Source organism: Xenopus tropicalis, chromosome 5 (assembly GCF_000004195.4).
Source record: "Xenopus tropicalis strain Nigerian chromosome 5, UCB_Xtro_10.0, whole genome shotgun sequence".
In the NCBI taxonomy this organism is placed as follows: domain Eukaryota; kingdom Metazoa; phylum Chordata; class Amphibia; order Anura; family Pipidae; genus Xenopus; species Xenopus tropicalis.
In genome coordinates this window covers 111020268-111039037 of record NC_030681.2, presented here as the reverse complement: position 1 = coordinate 111039037, position 18770 = coordinate 111020268, and the positions used below count along the sequence as shown (strand labels likewise).

At 38.7% G+C, this 18770-nt stretch overlaps 2 protein-coding genes across 2 annotated transcripts; both read left to right on the top strand.

Annotated features, from left to right (window-relative positions):
* The first annotated feature begins 163 nt into the window (after window positions 1-163).
* On the top strand, window positions 164-3903 carry LOC116406451 (protein kinase C theta type-like). Its single transcript, XM_031902668.1, has 4 exons — window positions 164-439; window positions 690-881; window positions 2007-2135; window positions 2429-3903. The coding sequence occupies exons 1-4, from the start codon at window positions 419-421 to the stop codon at window positions 2543-2545; spliced, it is 459 nt and encodes a 152-aa protein (XP_031758528.1). The 5' UTR covers window positions 164-418; the 3' UTR covers window positions 2546-3903.
* Window positions 3904-12434: 8531 nt separating this feature from the next.
* LOC101734050 (protein kinase C delta type-like) lies at window positions 12435-18422 on the top strand. The gene is made up of 8 exons (XM_018094349.2): window positions 12435-12571; window positions 12720-12887; window positions 13469-13560; window positions 14256-14318; window positions 14739-14877; window positions 15125-15316; window positions 16327-16455; window positions 16751-18422. Exons 2-8 carry the CDS (start codon window positions 12789-12791, stop codon window positions 16865-16867), a joined length of 831 nt encoding a protein of 276 aa, XP_017949838.1. The 5' UTR covers window positions 12435-12571; window positions 12720-12788; the 3' UTR covers window positions 16868-18422.
* The last annotated feature ends 348 nt before the right edge of the window (window positions 18423-18770 follow it).

Below are 18770 nucleotides of genomic sequence, written 5' to 3'. Positions count from 1 at the left end.
TGCTTTCAATGCCTGTGTGTTTGAGCACCATGATGAATATGCTACTCATGGGACCTGTACTTACAACAGAGATGGTGTTTGGGTTCATTATAGACACAGGAAAAATGCTGCATAAAAGTCTTATGGAAATTGCATGCTACATCAATATGTTTTTATGCAGCTGCAGTATTTTGTGTAAGTTTTATAAGAAACTGCTAGGAGGAGGAAGTTTTCTTTAATGCTTTAAAATTTCCTATAGCAGGTAACAACAGAAATGTGGGTTATTTTATTATATGTCTAAACTATTTCTCTACGGTGCAGTGATCTCAAACCAGACAACATCCTGGTAAGTAGCGAAGGTCACATCAAGATTGCAGACTTCGGCCTGGCAGCAGAAAACATCTTTGGCAACGACACAATCTGTGTCCATAGAGGAACCATGAAGTTCATGGCTCCAGAGGTAAGGGAGATTAAGCTCTTTGCAATATCTGTTCCGAGGACTCCACTAGACTAGATTTTAATGGTATTTGTGAATGTAAAATGGGTACTATGCATTTTTACTGTTGGCTCCCATGGGCTGAGAACTAGGTATACTGGCCTAATATATTAGCACTAGGTTGATGAGTATGATGATGGTGCATGAAAATATTATAGGAAAACTGCTTTGGAAATATTTAGCTGTTTGTTAAGAAATATACCTTTCCCTCAAGGTGCTAGAAGACCAGCAATATAATGCTGCGGTGGACTGGTGGGCATTTGGCATCATCCTGTGCCAAATGGCCACTGGCAGGTACCCATTTAATGACAAAAATGGGGCTGCGAAATTGAGACACTCCATCCTTGAGGATAGACCCAAAGTTCCAGTCTGGACTCCCTCCAAAGTAGTCACTCTCCTTAAAAAGGTGAGTTTGAGCAATTATTTTATCTCTCTTATACATCTCTATAACAAATGTACCCATCTCCTTTGATGATATACCCTTGATGAAGATACATTACAGCATTAGTTTACATTACCTGTGAAGAGATTTCTTTTACCCAGTAATGTTTACTCTCATATGATCCAGAGGTTTTCTAGTACTTGGATAACAGAAACCACATGCTACCATATGCAAACTCAAAGAAACAATCCGTACCAAGACAGCAATAACAATGTAAATGGATAAGTGCAGCACTCAGCAGAATATATGTGTATTCTGGTTGCTGGTTGTGTCCTATTTACACATTTTCTAGATGTAAGGAAAATTAGACAGTAAGAAGGGTCTAAGGTAAATTGAAACCCTATTCTCTCTCTCTTGCGTCCCATATTCTATAAAGAATTGCACTTCATACTTTTATAATAAATTGCTACTGGATATTGCTATGCTACATGATGGAGGTTATTGCACTATATATATATATATATATATATATATATATAGTTTTGACCCTGTCAAGTACCTTATAACAACCAATTAGGGGGAGGTATTGAGAGAAAGGGATAATAGGGCTCAAGAAATATTAGTGGGCATTAATGCAAATGTTGCTTCTACTACTGTCAATAATGAGCACTGTGAGTACGTAACACCTGCCACTGACCAAGAGGTATGTACAGAACAACAAGTGATTGCCCTTGCTCTGTCCAATTCATGCCCATGCTCAAAGAAGGGGAGAGGCACATTGAATTTTCAGTGGGCTATTGCCCTATATTGGTTATTATAAGCAGAAAACTGTAATACAAGCTTTAATGGCCATCCCCCTTCCTCAACAAGTGATTGCCCTTGCTCTGTCCAATTCATGCCCATGCTCAAAGAAGGGGAGAGGCACATTGAATTTTCAGTGGGCTATTGCCCTATATTGGTTATTATAAGCAGAAAACTGTAATAAAAGCTTTAATGGCCATCCCCCTTCCTGCAGTCATAGCAGATTTGCACTTTACTCTTTCATAAATGAGACCCAATGTTTGTCTGATTTGTTATAAATAATGATTATAATCATTGATGTACAACTAATTTCTACAATGTTTAAACAATTGTCTTTCTTATAACCAGCTCCTGAGGAAGAAGGCTTCCAGTCGTTATGGTATCAACGGAAACATCAGGCAATGCGTCTTTTTTGATTCCATTGACTGGGATGCACTGGAAAATGGGAGATTGTCACCACCATTCCAGCTAGAAGCTGTAAGTACATTACTGCAGGGATAATGGAAAACTACTGTAAACACTCATTATCAGTACTTCCACCTCTTCTCTGCTAGTATGTTTGTAAATATAAAATATGGTTCACTTACTGCACAGGTTAATATTGTATTACCTGTAAATTTATCTTTGCAGAAATGACCAGGGCCAGAGCCCTAGTGCAGTAACATCTATAGGCTTTGATAATTCTATATACCAAATACTTATTTTGTTAACTATTCTTTGCTTAAAATGGGGCTTCTCATAGAAATTTGACAAGTGTTTTTTTTTCTTAGTTGCAGCAACCGGCTAGGAATAATGAAGGGAACAACTTATTTTTGCATGAGAGTGCACCAAGAGGAGTTAACATCATTGAAGGGTTTTCCTATCAGAGTCCCAGCTGGCAGGAGTGACTCAGTGCAGCTAAGCGATGATGCACAATATCCTTTTTTTGCATGCACAGTGTACCATCAAATGTCAATCAACATCTGCATCATTTGACCAAGGCCCCGCCTATTCCATCATTCCTATTCCATCATTCCTATTCCATCATCTGCCTCCTAACTTCTGCTCTGTCTTCAGCTTACACCATCTAACTAGGCCATCACCTTCTACATCTGTCTGGCTATGCCATCTGTTAAACTGGCCCTGCTGTTTCTATCTGCCATTACTGTCTAGTCCAACTCAGTGGGTCACCTGCTTCACCTGGCTGAACTACCTCAGGATTTTCTTTCTGGTATTTTACCATAACAACCTTAATCTGTGTCATTTACTCCATCAAACATCACCTTCTGCAATTGACACAGATTACACCTTAACATACTGTTGCCCCTTCACCAAGGTGTATCTGTCTGTGCCATCTAAGATGCCCTACCATCAAATCCAACTAATATAACAGATTACTGTCCTTCTTTGTATCCACTTTGAGAGTAACATCTACTTTACCAACTTATCTATTTACGCTCTAAGTTTGTTTATGTCTGTTTTATCTATACCATCTTTAATCTGTGTCATCAACTTTATTAATAAATGCTACCATATTTTCCATCTGCAATTAACATCTATTCCTCTATTCCATAACATCGGCACCTTCTACCATCTGATCCATCTGCCATTTACATCAGCTGCTCAGGAACCGTGCCATCTGCTCTACCTGTTTTAGTCAAAGCAGCCAATAACATCTAGTCAAAGCAGCCAATAACATCTATGTGGCTGAAATTTTCAAAAAATCCCCTTTTCCCACAGCATATATTTCATTCTATCCCTTATCCTTACTTAATATACCACCTCTCTGCCTAAAATCATATTCCACCACCACACTTAATATGCCACTACTCAATTCTAGACTTACATACCTCTTCCATTTCTCACTACATCATAATAATATTGCAACTTCCCCAAAACCAACTTGCTTCCCCTACGCCAGTCATATATATATATATATCACATACCCCCCTCAATAAACAATACAAGGTTACATCTCTCTTATCACAACGTTGATTCAGGGATTCGTCCGATTGCCATTTTGGAATCAGGAAGGAATTTTTTCCCTGTCTGAGGCAAATTGGCTATAGCTTCAGAAGGGTTTTTCGCCTTCCTTTGAATCAACTATAATAAGCCATCATCTTTTCCTCCATTTATAATAAACACCTCTCCCCGTCACAGCTAATATCTTTTTCAAATTTAAAATAAATAAGTTATAAAAATTATAAATAAATTTAAAATAAAGTCTTTAATTGCCCCTCCTAAAAAATGCAATGACTATGGTGTGTTTCATTTACGAAAATTAGACATGAAAGTGTGCATGTGTTTTTGTGAGTGTTTACGGATGGAGTGAATGTGATGAGTGACAAGTAGTAAGTATTAAATGTATAGAAGGTTATTTGTAATTTAAGCAAGTCAGCCTTTTCAAGATTTAAGCCCATACAAAAAAATGTAAAATGACACACAGGGCATTTTTCCACCTGTGTTAAATCACAGAAGTACTTTTCCATTGCTGGCAAAGATTGAAGAAGGTATGTATACCCGACAATGCACACTGACATTCATGTGGCAATTTACACTGCCAGCAATGTAAAGGCATTTTATAGTATTTTGCTCTAAACATTGTGGATATGTTATGATCCAAATTGAACTGTTTGGGAAATAAAATACATTTTTAGGAATCCTCAGGTTGACCTATGAGAAATGCCCATTTAGAGTGGGTTATGGATACTATGCTTTCTGGTGGGTGCTAGAAGGCACACTCTGCCAGTGACTGCACCTCCTGCTACTGAGCATATAGAAGAGAAAGCTCTAGATCTAGTGCAGTATCTCTGTATCCTTTGTGTAATGAATATAAATAATTACCTGTTCCAGGTTGTATCCAATCTCTTCTCTTCACTCTTAGTAACCTGGTGTAGTGCTGTGCTGGTCCATTTTTCGCCTTCTCTATTTTGGTCACATAATCATGTGTACATCTCAGCCAGCCCTGGTATAGTTTCAGACATGCCAAATAGAGAAGACTCACCTATATATAAAAAAAAGATCAGCCACATTTTTTTACTGCCTGGTCAGTGGTAGTTGTTAAGCACAAGGCTATCGTGGGCCTTAGTGTTCATTGCCTTGTGCCTGACGCTGAGGAAAGCAAAAAGGCTTATTAAAACATCCATATGCACTAAAACATACTTATATAGTTATGTATTTTGCTAACAATGCAGTTTTACCCCTAAATTCCAGTGTAATTGTGGGCTTCCATAAAACAGCATGTTTTATTACGGTGAAAGGTGTCACTTCCAGTGTGCTGATGCATTCACTGTCAATAAGTCTGCATGTGGTTTACTAGGCTAATGTGAGTTGTATGTGTATGTGCCACACACACTCCTCCTTAAATGGGGTGTTCATTTCTCCCTTATGTTTGTCCTGCAATGCACAAGTTGTAAGGAATCTGTATGAAAATGGGCATAGATCCACCAGTAGAGGGATCTCTACAACTCCTTTAAGCAAGTAAAAGAATAAAGAGTTTTTGAAAATAGTTCTTGGTACCGAGTTGATCCAGGGACTGGTCCAATTGCGATCTTGCCAGGAAGGAATTTTTTTCCCCCTCTGAGGCACATAAGAGAGGAAAAAAAGTAAGCAACCCTGCCCTGTTTAGACCACCACATGTTATTAGCAGTTCATGACAATTACATATTCATCAGGGGGTTACGTTGTATGTCCGTGTCACTGCGCTTGTGTACTCTGTAGTCACACGTCACTGTCTCATCTTGTGAGACTATGAGCTAATTCTGGGAGAGCCAAGTTGCTGTGGCTTTCAATGAGGCTGTGGGGCATTTAGGCAGTAGTCCCAGACTGCAGGAGTGTAGTGCAGTACGGGTGGAAGTTCTGATGTATGTGTTATGTATGTATTTACTATATTATGTACTTGTAACCTCTATTTGGCTGTAAAACAGTACAAAACCAGCTAGGATAGGTTAGAGCATGGGGTACATGCGACTCTCTTAAACAGGATGGGACTTCGCTATATGGAAGTAGCCTGGGATGTAGTGTAACTACATCTCACTGTAACTGTGTGCAGAGTAAAATAGAGAATAATGGACGCCAGAAGGTTCTTTGCTGATGAACAAATGATAACTGGTTTATTGTCAAAGACACATTAGTGCACAAGGTTAGCTCATATACTCACAAATGCAGATGTTATAGCAGTAGTACACTCTGAGGACAACAAGAGAGGATGCCACCGGCTCGTCCCACCTCTTTTGGGAGACTGGGCAGGGTAAATGCACCTGGTCAGCTCGGCACCACTTTGGAGGGCAGTCTGGATAGAAACCACAGTTCTCAGGTTTAATACCTTTAGCTTTAAAGAGTCCTACAGCCGACTGTGGATCAGGGTTAGGTACTGGCCTGTATCCCGTGTCTTAACCGTGGCCCTATGCTAAGGAAGGTCTACAGAAGCTTATTGGGTCCAGATAGCTTGTAGGTTTGTAGCTTGTAGGGTGTAAGTGAGTGGGCATTTTGGATACATGGTGGTCACATACTACTCAAGCACTGTGGCACTTAAGCTTGTAAGGAGGTGGAAAAAAGATTTTAAGGCATGTTTTTGAAAGCCATGACTGATTAAAATGTTGTGTTCTGTGCCTCAAAGAATCTACTAAATAAAAGCTTTTTAATAATAGCTGGAGTGGTGTTCTTAAAATGGCCCCTTAAGCTATTGGGGCAACTCTAGGAGCTCCAGTGTAGTGTTATTTGTAGATCAAAGGACCTGAGTGCTTTGTAGTTGTGTTGTTGCCTATGGTAGAGTCTAAACTAGGCCTCTGCTGGTTAGGCTTGAATTATCGGTATTTTTATTATACCAGTCCCCTTCTTTACTTATCACCTACTTAATAGACCTAGTGGATGGAACTACTCCTCCAGTTTCATCACTGTACGCTGATCGCAATTTCTTTCAGACTTTGGGACAAGGTACTAGTAGCATAGCAAGGAGAGCACACACCCTAAGGGACAGACTATCTCCTAGTTTCTTTAAGAGTAAACGTGGAGTTAAAAAACATTTTTTGGATGTAAAAGGGTGTTTTAAATGCGGCAATAGATGCTGTGTTACGTGCGAACACCTCAAAGTCTCAAGGGAATTTTGATGGTTTAGTGACATGTCAAAAATGCAACAAACAATATGTAGGATGCACAATGCGGGCTCTGAAGGACAGAGTAAGAGAGCATATTGGTCAAATTTGTAATACTAAGGGGCTGATTTACTTACCCACGAATGGGTCGAAATGAGTCCGCGAAAAGTTGCGCATTTTTCGTAGCGTTAAAACTTACGCGAAACTTTGCACCTTTTAAGTTTTAACGCTACGAAAAATGCGCAACTTTTCGCGTAAGTTTTAACGCTACGAAAAATGCGCAACTTTTTACGCAACTTTCGTAATGGATACGAAAAACTCGCGTTTTTACGCAAAAATCGTATTGGTAACGAAAAATTCGTAAAGAATCCGAAAAAATCGCAAAACATACGAAAAAGTCGCAAAATGTTCGTTTTCAAGTCGGAACTTTTCCAATTCGGGTCGGATTCGTGGGTTAGTAAATCAGCCCCTAAGGGGTAGATTTATCAAAATGTGAATTCTGAGCTTAATACATAAAAACTCACCCACGTTCTATTCATTCCTATGGGGTTTATAGAAGCATATTTATCAAAAAGTGAGTTCTAACATTCACCCGTTGATAAATAAAATTCTTAAAATTCCATAGGAATGAATAGAGCGTAGGTGATTTTTTATATATTCAGCTCTGAACTCAAATTTTGATAAATCTACCCCTATATATGCATATAAAAGTAATGCCACTAGACACTTTGCAGAGTGTAACAATAGTGATAAAAAATTCTTTTCAGTACAGGCAATTGAACAAATAAAAATTGGAAGGAGAGGAGGAGATGCCCTTACCCTTCTCCGTAAACGTGAAGTGTTTTGGATTTTTTTTATCTTCATACACGTATACCCTTAGGTTTGAATTTTACTTTTGATGTTACTTGCTTTGTGTGAGAAATGTATTGTTTGTATTTTGTGTATTTTCACTCTGTAGCCCTGTGGTATGTATTTTTTAACTTTGGTAAAACTGACTTTTTACTGGATAGAGTTAACTTAATGGAAATGTCTGCAATAGAGGGGCAGTGAGTTGCTCTACATTGATTGGTTTTACTTAGGGTGGGTGTGGTTATACCATGTATTTAAAAATGTACAAATAATCATTTTCTTTGAGCCTATGATTAAGTGCTGGATTAGCATGAAATGCATCAGACATTGTACATGGGGTTTGATTTAATGGATTATAATAAAGATGTATAATTTTAACTGATTGTTGCGGACTCTTGTTGCGGAATCGTATTGTTTATCCCTTTTTTGATGACTAGAGGGCTGAGTCTGCATGCTTAAATTTAAATCTTATAGCCTTTTTTGACTTTTTCTATTTTGCCTTTTTTTTTTTTTTTTTTGCAATATTTACTTCAAATACAACTAGAAAGGGTAGTTTGAGAACAAACTTCATGTTGGGTTGAAAAACGTGAAGTCATTGAATGAAATCTGTTTAACTGAATGACCTGATGTTGGCTCCGCCCACTTTTTCTAACCTTGGACTACAGTTATGTAGTAAAAATCACTGTGCAAAGTTTGGGGACCCTGGTTTTAATAGTGTCTAAATGGCAGCAATTTAAATTTCCCTACTGAAAGTCAACAAGTAACATCTGATTGGCTGTTGGTGGCTCTGCCCACTTTTTTCTAACTTTGAATGGCAAATACCCAGTGACTAACTCTGGAAAGTTTAGCAACACTGGCATTAATACTTAAATAATGGCATCGGTTTAAATATAAACCAATGAAATTTAATGGGTGGAAATGGATTGGCTGTTAGTGGCTCCACCCACTTGTTCTAACCCTGAATATGTAGTCAGCCAGCGACTGACTCTGCAACGTTCGGGAACCCAAAAATAAATAATGTGAGAAAGGCAGCATTTTAACTTTAAACAAAAAGTTTGGGGACCCTGGTGTTAATTCTGTGAGAATGGCAGCAGGTTGAATTTCCCCAGTAAAAGTCAATAGGTAAAATTTGATTAACTGTCGGTGGCTCCGCCTACTTTTTCTAACCGTGAACCCGCAGTCACCTGGTGCCTAACTTTGCAAAGTTTGGATCCCCCGATGTTATTACTGTGAGAATGGCAGCAGGTTGAATTTCCACCAAGTCAATAGGTAAAATCTGATTGGCTGTTCACAGCTCCGCCAACTTTTGGGCATCCAACAATCATCATATTTTCATTCAGGCTGACCCCATGATTATGTGATTCAAGTTTAGGGAGTGTAGCAGTTCAATTTCCCCATAAAAGTAAATGGGTAAAATTTGATTGGCTGTTGTTGGCCCATCCCCCTTTGGGGTCATCCAACAAATGTCACTTTCATTTGGGGTGATCCCATGATTATGTTATTCAAGTTTGGGGGGTGTAGCTTCAAAGCTGTAAGTGTGGCAGCAGTTTGAAAATCTTCCCTGTCAAAGTCAGTGGGAAAATTGGGGTGTTTGGGAAGTGTGGGGAGTTTGGGTGTTGTACCCCTAAAACTGTAGGAGGAGTAGCATTTAGAAAATGGGGGGCTCTAAGAATAAGAAGCGGAAGAAGTAAAAGCGGAAGAATAAGCTGAAGTAGAAGAACAGTAGGTTGGGTTTTTCAACCCAACACAATAAACCAAATAAACACAGCTTATTTTGTTAAAAAATCCTTTCTTTGTGAAAAATAGCACAATATTCTGTCACACAATGTATTTCTGGTGTACTGCTCACTCGTGCCCCAGTAGATTGTTAGCTCTTCTTCTTATAAACCTTATCCCCACATCAGTTCCACTATTCCATAGCCACTTAATCAGCAGCAAACTGGGTGTTGCACTAGTACAGACAGGCACAAGTGTGGCATGTATGTAACTGTAATGGGCACAATTCTGTACCCATGTTTCTGTCATTTCTATTTGACACTTACATGTGCATCATGTGCAGTCCCTAACTACAATAAACCAGATTAATAGATCCAATAGACCAACTGCAACTTAAATTGCACTTATATTCCCCTGAAAAGTCCCTATTAAGGCTCCTCTCAACATGATTCACATTTATATCCCTTCCCAGTGATGCAAAACTAGACTCCCGGGTCTTGTCTCTACAAACTTTACAGCATGCGTGCCAGTGTGCCAGTCCCTACTCTAGGCTGATACAGCCATGTGATGCAGTCATTGTGATGCATACTGGGATGCCAGAAGTGTCAGTTGGTCCAACTGCCTTTATCTCAGATCTGCCCAGGTCTTCAGACAGGTTGAGTGCGTTATTTCCGTGCGATTTTTTGGGTGAATTTAGAGCGACACGCCTTTGGATTGCGTTTGTAGGAGTCTACTCCTTACAAAATTTATTAAATAACATCGCCTCCAAACACTGTGGGTTCATTTAATTCTGATTAAATACCCATAAGTGTTATTTAGTGCAGGGATTGACAAGGAGGACCAACAGTCAATCCCATCAAACTCTCCAGCAACATCATGGAGAGAAAAACTTCCTGCAGTATTATCATCATAAGCAGCAGTGATTTGGAAGGAAATAGACAGGTAGGTATTAAATATAAGAACCGTGGCGATGGCGAAGAGGAAAGGGAGAAAAAGAGGATGAATCTTTCCAGTAACATCAGGAAGAGAAAAAGAAGCAGCAGTAGCAAAACTGACAACAGCAGCGATTGGGGAGAGAACAGTGGAGAAAAGGTTAAAAAGGAAAGTTTAAAAACTAGGAACAACAGTGATAGTGAGGAGGAAAGGAAGAAAAAGAGGCAAAAACTCTCTAGTGACATCAGCAGCAGCGCTGGTAAGTAAATTAAATTACAAATAATTAAACATTACAATTTTTTTTGCCAGGCTTGGATTTGCTGCAAAATTCCCCATTTTGCCATCTGCAAATCACATCCAGATTTTATTGAAAAACATTAAAAAATAATAACGTTAGCAACCATGGATAGACTATGGGTTTGGAGGGACCCTTCCTACCCAACTATTATCTATTTACTGAGCAGTAGTAAAATGTGTTTAAACTGAACTATGTCCAAAATATACCTCTCTGTGGTTATCCATTTATTCTTTTGTTTTATTACATTTCTCTCTATCATTAATAAGGAAATAGACTGGTTATTGCTATTTTCAGAACTGACGCACTAACTTGTATCATTAAGACAACATTATCTAACTGTCACAAAAAAAAATATATGCAACTTGATTCATGTAACATGAAACATTTATTTTTGCCCACCTGGCCCCTGACCCACCCAACTCTGCCCCAAATCCACTCAAACCTCCTTTGTAGTAATTCCCTCCACTTTCATATGGGCCCCTGATTTCACTAAGTGACTCAAGTGATGAGAAATATATTGGAGATACAGTATATATGCAGGTATCGGACCCCTTATCTAGAAACCCATTATTCAGAAAGTTCCGAATTACGGAAAGGCCTTTCCATAATTCAGAACTTTCTGGATAATGGGTTTCTAGAGAAAATCTAGTGAAATCAGGGGGCCATATGAAACAGAGCAGCCTGGATTGCCAAGAAAGTGGAGGGAATTACTACAAAGGAGGTTTGAGTGGATTTGGGGCAGAGTTGGGTGGGTCAGGGGTATGGCCAGGTGGGCATATGGGACCTACATTTCCATACAGCAACCCTGTATATTCAAAACCACAAGATATGGACCACTTTAAATCCCCTTTATAAAGTGATATTTAAGTTAATGGTCACAATTACAGAATAAAATCACATGCAGATTTTATTGATAAACATTTAAAAAGTACTTTCCATTCCCTAAAAACAAACCCTTCAACATTAGGACAAGTTTCCTCAGTTGGCAAAATAAGTACAATGCTAAATTTTTCAGACTCATTAGTTCTTTATCATTAAAATGCTTTCTAAGCAGCCGGACGGTGCCTTACATGTGTGCAGTGAATACCTGTAGCAAGATAAGTTTAGATTATACATAACCACTGCACTAGAGTCTGCATGTTCAGGTTTATCTGGAGGGACCCATCTTCAGTACTACAGACACGCTCTATAATGGAGAGCATGGATTTCTTTTTTCTCAGTACCTTGTACTTGATCCCAGCTAAGATATAGTTAATCCTTATTGGAGCCAAAACAATCCTATTGGGTTTAATTACTGCTTAAATAATGTTTTTAGCAGACTTTAGATATATTTTTGTTATTTGTGGGATTAATAAAGTTAACTAAACTCTTTCAATATTTGGAATGCACCATATGGCCCTTACCCCAGTCACCAGAAATCTTGGGGCAATTAAATTGCAATTAAATTTGAGGCCCAACACGACCAATGCAGCATGGTTAGAGTTCTAATAATATATATGTTAGCAAAGTACATTCCAACCCCAAATTCCCCCTGAAACAAGCTGACCTTCAGGGGTATCTAGAGAAGAAAATATGGATTATACCCAAATGTCACCCTAAATGGCCTTCAGTCTGATTCACCCCACCAACTACTACCCCCCCCAGAGGGTCCAGCACTACCATAGTTTGGTAATCACTTTACAGTATTTCTAGACTATAAAAACATCCTCCACAGGAATCCCCAGCCCCTAACCTGGAAACCTTCACTATTAATATGTACGGTCTGAGGAGTAGGACCCTCTTCACCTCCTTTACAGGGGGGGATTTGTTTTAAATATGTGTCTGTTTGATGTATATAACTTTTTATTGCACAGTGCTACAGTTAATTATATTAAAGATTGCTCTTTGTGGATGTGATAGCAGCCAAGTGAGATTAATAAAATATCTCCCCCCCAGAAGAAGGATGCAGCCAGAAGAGGCCCTGTGTTCAGGCCAGGAGGCCCCCCGCTTTGGACATCACAAGCTACACATTCCATCGTGTACTAGGAAAGGGTACATTTGGCCAAGTAAGTTACAGCAACATTATTGTATATAAACACAAAAGTCAGACATATCTGTTTTTTTTTGTCTACAAAAAAGTCATTATAGTGGCAGCGACATTGCCTCATAGCATCCCTAAGGAAATCCGTTTTTAATTATCTCTGCCTTTCATAGGTCGTGTTGGCCTCCACACCTACCAACAATCACCAAGTGGCTATTAAGGTCATCCCGAAGAAGTCACGGATGGTGAACAGAGAGAGCATTCTACGGGAGGCACGAGTGCTAAGGGTTGCAGCTGGGCATCCATACCTGTGCCATATGCATGCAGCCTTTCAAACACAGGTACTGTATAATATATTGCCAGTCATGCCATGCAATTTATTTAAAAACTTTGCTCTCTTCCATAGGTCAGTCACACACTTGTACATAGTGTGCAGATGCCATTTAGACTTTTTAGTACTGGCATGAGTGGATGATGAGGGGTTATTATGATGAAAAGTGGGCACAGTGATCTGCCATTTCTCATACTTTGGGGTTGGGAGAGGGGCTATTAGAAATTTGTTTCCAGCCCTCCCCCCAAGAACATAGAGTCTTACTCCCAATCTGCCCAGGTTGAGATCATGGACAAACCCAGTATCATTGTGCCATAGGTGCAATGTGATCATTACGATAACGATATACAGCACAGGGGTAGGGAGCTAAAACTATACAGTCAATAGTATTCTGGTTTTATATATCTTTGTTTGCAAAGGAGTAATTATGATACCAGGGCCCAAGCACAGTTGCAGCTCCTATACGTATGCCCCTGTTTGTGCAATATGTACTTTGTTCTAAAGTAGCCATGTAGAAACCTACATTAAACTGTTCAGTACTGTGCTACCTGCTCATCTGAGTCATTTTCATCCCCTTTACCCTAAAACCAGAACTACGCATTCATCGCTATGGAGTTTGCCAGTAGAGGAAGCCTTAAGGATTTACTCACGAAGAAACACCACCTGAAAACCAGACAAGTGATGTAAGAAAATAGTACCTATGGCAGGCAGAAGGAACAATTAGCATAAAAGACATATCATTTTTTTTTAATAAAAGGTTTTTATTTTGCATTTTCAAACAAACAAAAATAAACATAAACAAAGGAAAAACAGATAAAATCTGTTTTATTAATCCTTTAGGCAAAATGAGTGGGTGCTACATAGGGTTGTACCTTGTATATTTCTCCAAAAGTTATGTGCACTCCAGCGTAGATCATGATGGATCTACGCTGGAGTGCACATAACTTTTGGAGAAATATATATACAGTATATATTATTACACACAGTACAAACATAATTGGATCTATTTTATACTGGCACAAGCACCAGCAGCAGTTGATTAGCCTGAGCAGTTTCCATAGACTGTTCATAAAAATTTGACTAACTTATAGTATTACTGCTGCTTGGTCTTTTATGTATTTACAGGTTGGAATAATCCAGCTAGGATACTTGCAGGGAAGTGTTTGTAGCCCTTAAAGAAAGAAAAAGGCAAAAGTCATATATGCTTCTGAAATATGTTTGTGCAGTGGGTGGGTTTGGGGGTTGTGATTCACCTAAAGGATAAAACAATCACTTTGCTTAATTTCACCTGATTTCTCATATTCTTCAACAACAAATGATTCAGTGTAGTTTATGTGTATTTAGTATAGGGGTAATAATATTATTCTTTCATGAAAAGCTTCTACTCTGCGGAGATGGTGTGCGGCCTGCAGTATCTTCACTCTCGTGGAATTATCCATTCGTAAGTTAAATCCTGCTCTTGATTTGTTTTGTATTCTCCAATTTAAACAAAATGCCAAGAGAAAAGATGCCCTAAGAGTTCTTACACACTGGCATTGATATGATATATGTGTTAGTGAGATGCTTTCAATGCCTGTGTGTTTGAGCACCATGATGAATATGCTACTCATGGGACCTGTACTTACAACAGAGATGGTGTTTGGGTTCATTATAGACACAGGAAAAATGCTGCATAAAAGTCTTATGGAAATTGCATGCTACATCAATATGTTTTCATGCAGCTGCAGTATTTTGTGTAAGTTTTATAAGAAACTGCTAGGAGGAGGAAGTTTTCTTTAATGCTTTAAAATTTCCTATAGCAGGTAACAACAGAAATGTGGGTTATTTTATTATATGTCTAAACTATTTCTCTACGGTGCAGTGATCTCAAACCAGACAACATCCTGGTAAGTAGCGAGGGTCACATCAAGATTGCAGACTTCGGCCTGGCAGCAGAAAACATCTTTGGCAATGACACAATCTGTGTCCATAGAGGAACCATGAAGTACATGGCTCCAGAGGTAAGGGAGTTTAAGCTCTTTGCAATATCTGTTCCGAGGACTCCACTAGACTAGATTTTAATGGTATTTGTGAATGTAAAATGGGTACTATGCATTTTTACTGTTGGCTCCCATGGGCTGAGAACTAGGTATACTGGCCTAATATATTAGCACTAGGTTGAGTATGATGATGGTGCATGAACATATTATAGGAAAACTGCTTTGGAAATGTTTAGCTGTTTGTTAAGTAATCTACCTTTCCCTCAAGGTGCTAGAAGACCAGCAATATAATGCGGCGGTGGACTGGTGGGCATTTGGCATCATCCTGTGCCAAATGGCCACTGGCAGGTACCCATTTAATGACAAAAATGGGGCTGCGAAATTGAGACACTCCATCCTTGAGGATAGACCCAAAGTTCCAGTCTGGACTCCCTCCAAAGTAGTCACTCTCCTTAAAAAGGTGAGTTTGAGCAATTATTTTATCTCTCTAATACATCTCTATAACAAAAGTACCCATCTCCCTTGATGATATACCCTTGATGAAGATACATTACGGCATTAGTTTACATTACCTGTGAAGAGTTTTCTTTTACCCAGTAATGTTTACTCTCATATGATCCAGAGGTTTTCTAGTACTTGGATAATAGAAACCACATGCTACCATATGCAAACTCAAAGAAACAATTCGTACCAAGACAGCAATAACAATGTAAATGGATAAGTGCAGCACTCAGCAGAATATATGTGTATTCTATTTTGTTGCTCTGTATTCAGTGTCAAGTTGCTGGTTGTGTCCTATTTACACATTTTCTATATGTAAGGAAAACTAGACAGTAAGAAGGGTCTAAGGTAAATTGGAACCCTATTCTCTCTCTCTTGCGTCCCATATTCTATAAAGAATTGCACTTCATACTTTTATAATAAATTGCTACTGGATATTGCTATGCTACATGATGTAGGTTATTGCACTATATATATATATATATGTATATAAATATATAGTTCTGACCCTGTCAAGTACCTTATGACAACCAATTCGGGGGAGGTATTGAGAGAAAGGGATAATATGGCTCAAGAAATAATAGTGGGCATTAATGCAAATGTTGCTTCTACTACTGTCAATAATGAGCACTGTGAGTACGTAACACCTGCCACTGACCAAGAGGTATGTACAGAACAACAAGTGATTGCCCTTGCTCTGTCCAATTCATGCCCATGCCCAAAGAAGGGGAGAGGCACATTGAATTTTCAGTGGGCTATTGCCCTATATTGGTTATTATAAGCAGAAAACTGTAACACAGGCTTTAATGGCCAACCCCCTTCCTCAGCTGGAAAGTCATAGCAGATTTGCACTTTACTCTTTCATAAATGAGACCCAATGTTTGTCTGATTTGTTATAAATAATGATTATAATCATTGATGTACAACTAATTTCTACAATGTTTAAACAATTGTCTTTCTTGTAACCAGCTCCTGAGGAAGAAGGCTTCCAGTCGTTATGGTATCAACGGAAACATCAGGCAATGTGTCTTTTTTTATTCCATTGACTGGGATGCACTGGAAAATGGGAGATTGTCACCACCATTCCAGCTAGAAGCTGTAAGTACATTACTGCAGGGATAATGGAAAACTACTGTAAACACTCATTATCAGTACTTACCTTCCACCTCTTCTCTGCTAGTATGTTTGTAAATATAAAATACGGTTCACTTACTGCACAGATTAATATTGTATTAACTGTAAATTTATCTTTGCAGAAATGACCAGGCCCTAGTGCAGTAACATCTATAGGCTTTGATAATTCTTTCTATACACCAAATACTTATTTTGTTAACTATTCTTTGCTTAAAATGGGGCTTCTCATAGAAATTTGACAAGTGTTCTTTTTTCTTAGTTGCAGCAACCGGCTAGGAATAATGAAGGGAACAACTTATTTTTGCATGAGAGTGCACCAAGAGGAGTTAACATCATTGAAGGGTTTTCCTATCAGAGTCCCAGCTGGCAGGAGTGACTCAGTGCAGCTAAGCGATGATGCACAATATCCTTTCTTTGCATGCACAGTGTACCATCAAATGTCAATCAACATCTGCATCATTTGACCAAGGCCCCGCCTATTCCATCATTCCTATTCCATCATTCCTATTCCATCATCTGCCTCCTAACTTCTGCTCTGTCTCCAGCTTACACCATCTAACTAGGCCATCACCTTCTACATCTGTCTGGCTATGCCATCTGTTAAACTGGCCCTGCTGTTTCTATCTGCCCTTACTGTCTAGTCCAACTCAGTAGGTCACCTGCTTCACCTGGCTGAACTACCTCAGGATTTTCTTTCTGGTATTTTACCATAACAACCTTAATCTGTGTCATTTACTCCATCAAACATCACCTTCTGCAATTGACACAGATTACACCTTAACATACTGTTGCCCCTTCACCAAGGTGTATCTGTCTGTGCCATCTAAGATACCCTACCATCAAATCCAACTAATATAACAGATTACTGTCCTTCTTTGTATCCACTTTGAGAGTAACATCTACTTAACCAACTTATCTGTTTACTCTCTAAGACTGTTTATGTCTGTTTTATCTATACCATCTTTAATCTGTGTCATCAACTTTATTAATAAATGCTACCATATTTTCCATCTGCAATTAACATCTATTCCTCTATTCCATAACATCGGCACCTTCTACCATCTGATCCATCTGCCATTTACATCAGCTGCTCAGGAACCGTGCCATCTGCTCTACCTGTTCTAGTCAAAGCAGCCAATAACATCTAGTCAAAGCAGCCAATAACATCTATGTGGCTGAAATTTTCAAAAAATCCCCTTTTCCCACAGCATATATTTCATTCTATCCCTTATCCTTACTTAATATACCACCTCTCTGCCTAAAATCATATTCCACCACCACACTTAATATGCCACTACTCAATTCTAGACTTACATACCTCTTCCATTTCTCACTACATCATAATAATATTGCAACTTCCCCAAAACCAACTTGCTTCCCCTACACCAGTCATATATATATATATATCACATACCACCCCTCAATAAACAATACAAGGTTACATCTCTCTTATCACAACGTTGATTCAGGGATTCGTCCGATTGCCATTTTGGAATCAGGAAGGAATTTTTTCCCTGTCTGAGGCAAATTGGCTATAGCTTCAGAAGGGTTTTTCGCCTTCCTTTGAATCAACTATAATAAGCCATCATCTTTTCCTCCATTTATAATAAACACCTCTCCCCGTCACAGCTAATATCTTTTTCAAATTTAAAATAAATAAGTTATAAAAATTATAAATAAATTTAAAATAAAATCTTTAATTGCCCCTCTTAAAAAATGCAATGAGTATGGTGTGTTTCATTTAGGAAAATTAGACATGAAAGTGTGCATGTGTTTTTGTGAGTGTTTACGGATGGAGTGAATGTGATGAGTGACAAGTAGTAAGTATTAAATGTATAGAAGGTTATTTGTAATTTAAGCAAGTCAGCCTTTTCAAGATTTAAGCCCATACAAAAAAATTTAAAAATGACTTAGGGCAACAACACGCAGGGCATTTTTCCACCTGTGTTAAATCACAGAAGTACTTTTCCATTGCTGCCAAAAATTGAAGAGGGTATGTATACCCGACAATGCACACTGACATTCATGTGGCAATTTGCACTGCCAGCAATGTAAAGGCATTTTATAGTATTTTGCTCTAAACATTGTGGATATGTTATGATCCAAATTGAACTGTTTGGGAAATAAAATACATTTTTAGGAATCCTCAGGTTGACCTATGAGAAATGCCCATTTAGAGTGGGTTATGGATACTATGCTTTCTGGTGGGTGCTATAAGGCACACTCTGCCAGTGACTGCACCTCCTGCTACTGAGCATATAGAAGAGAAAGCTCTAGAT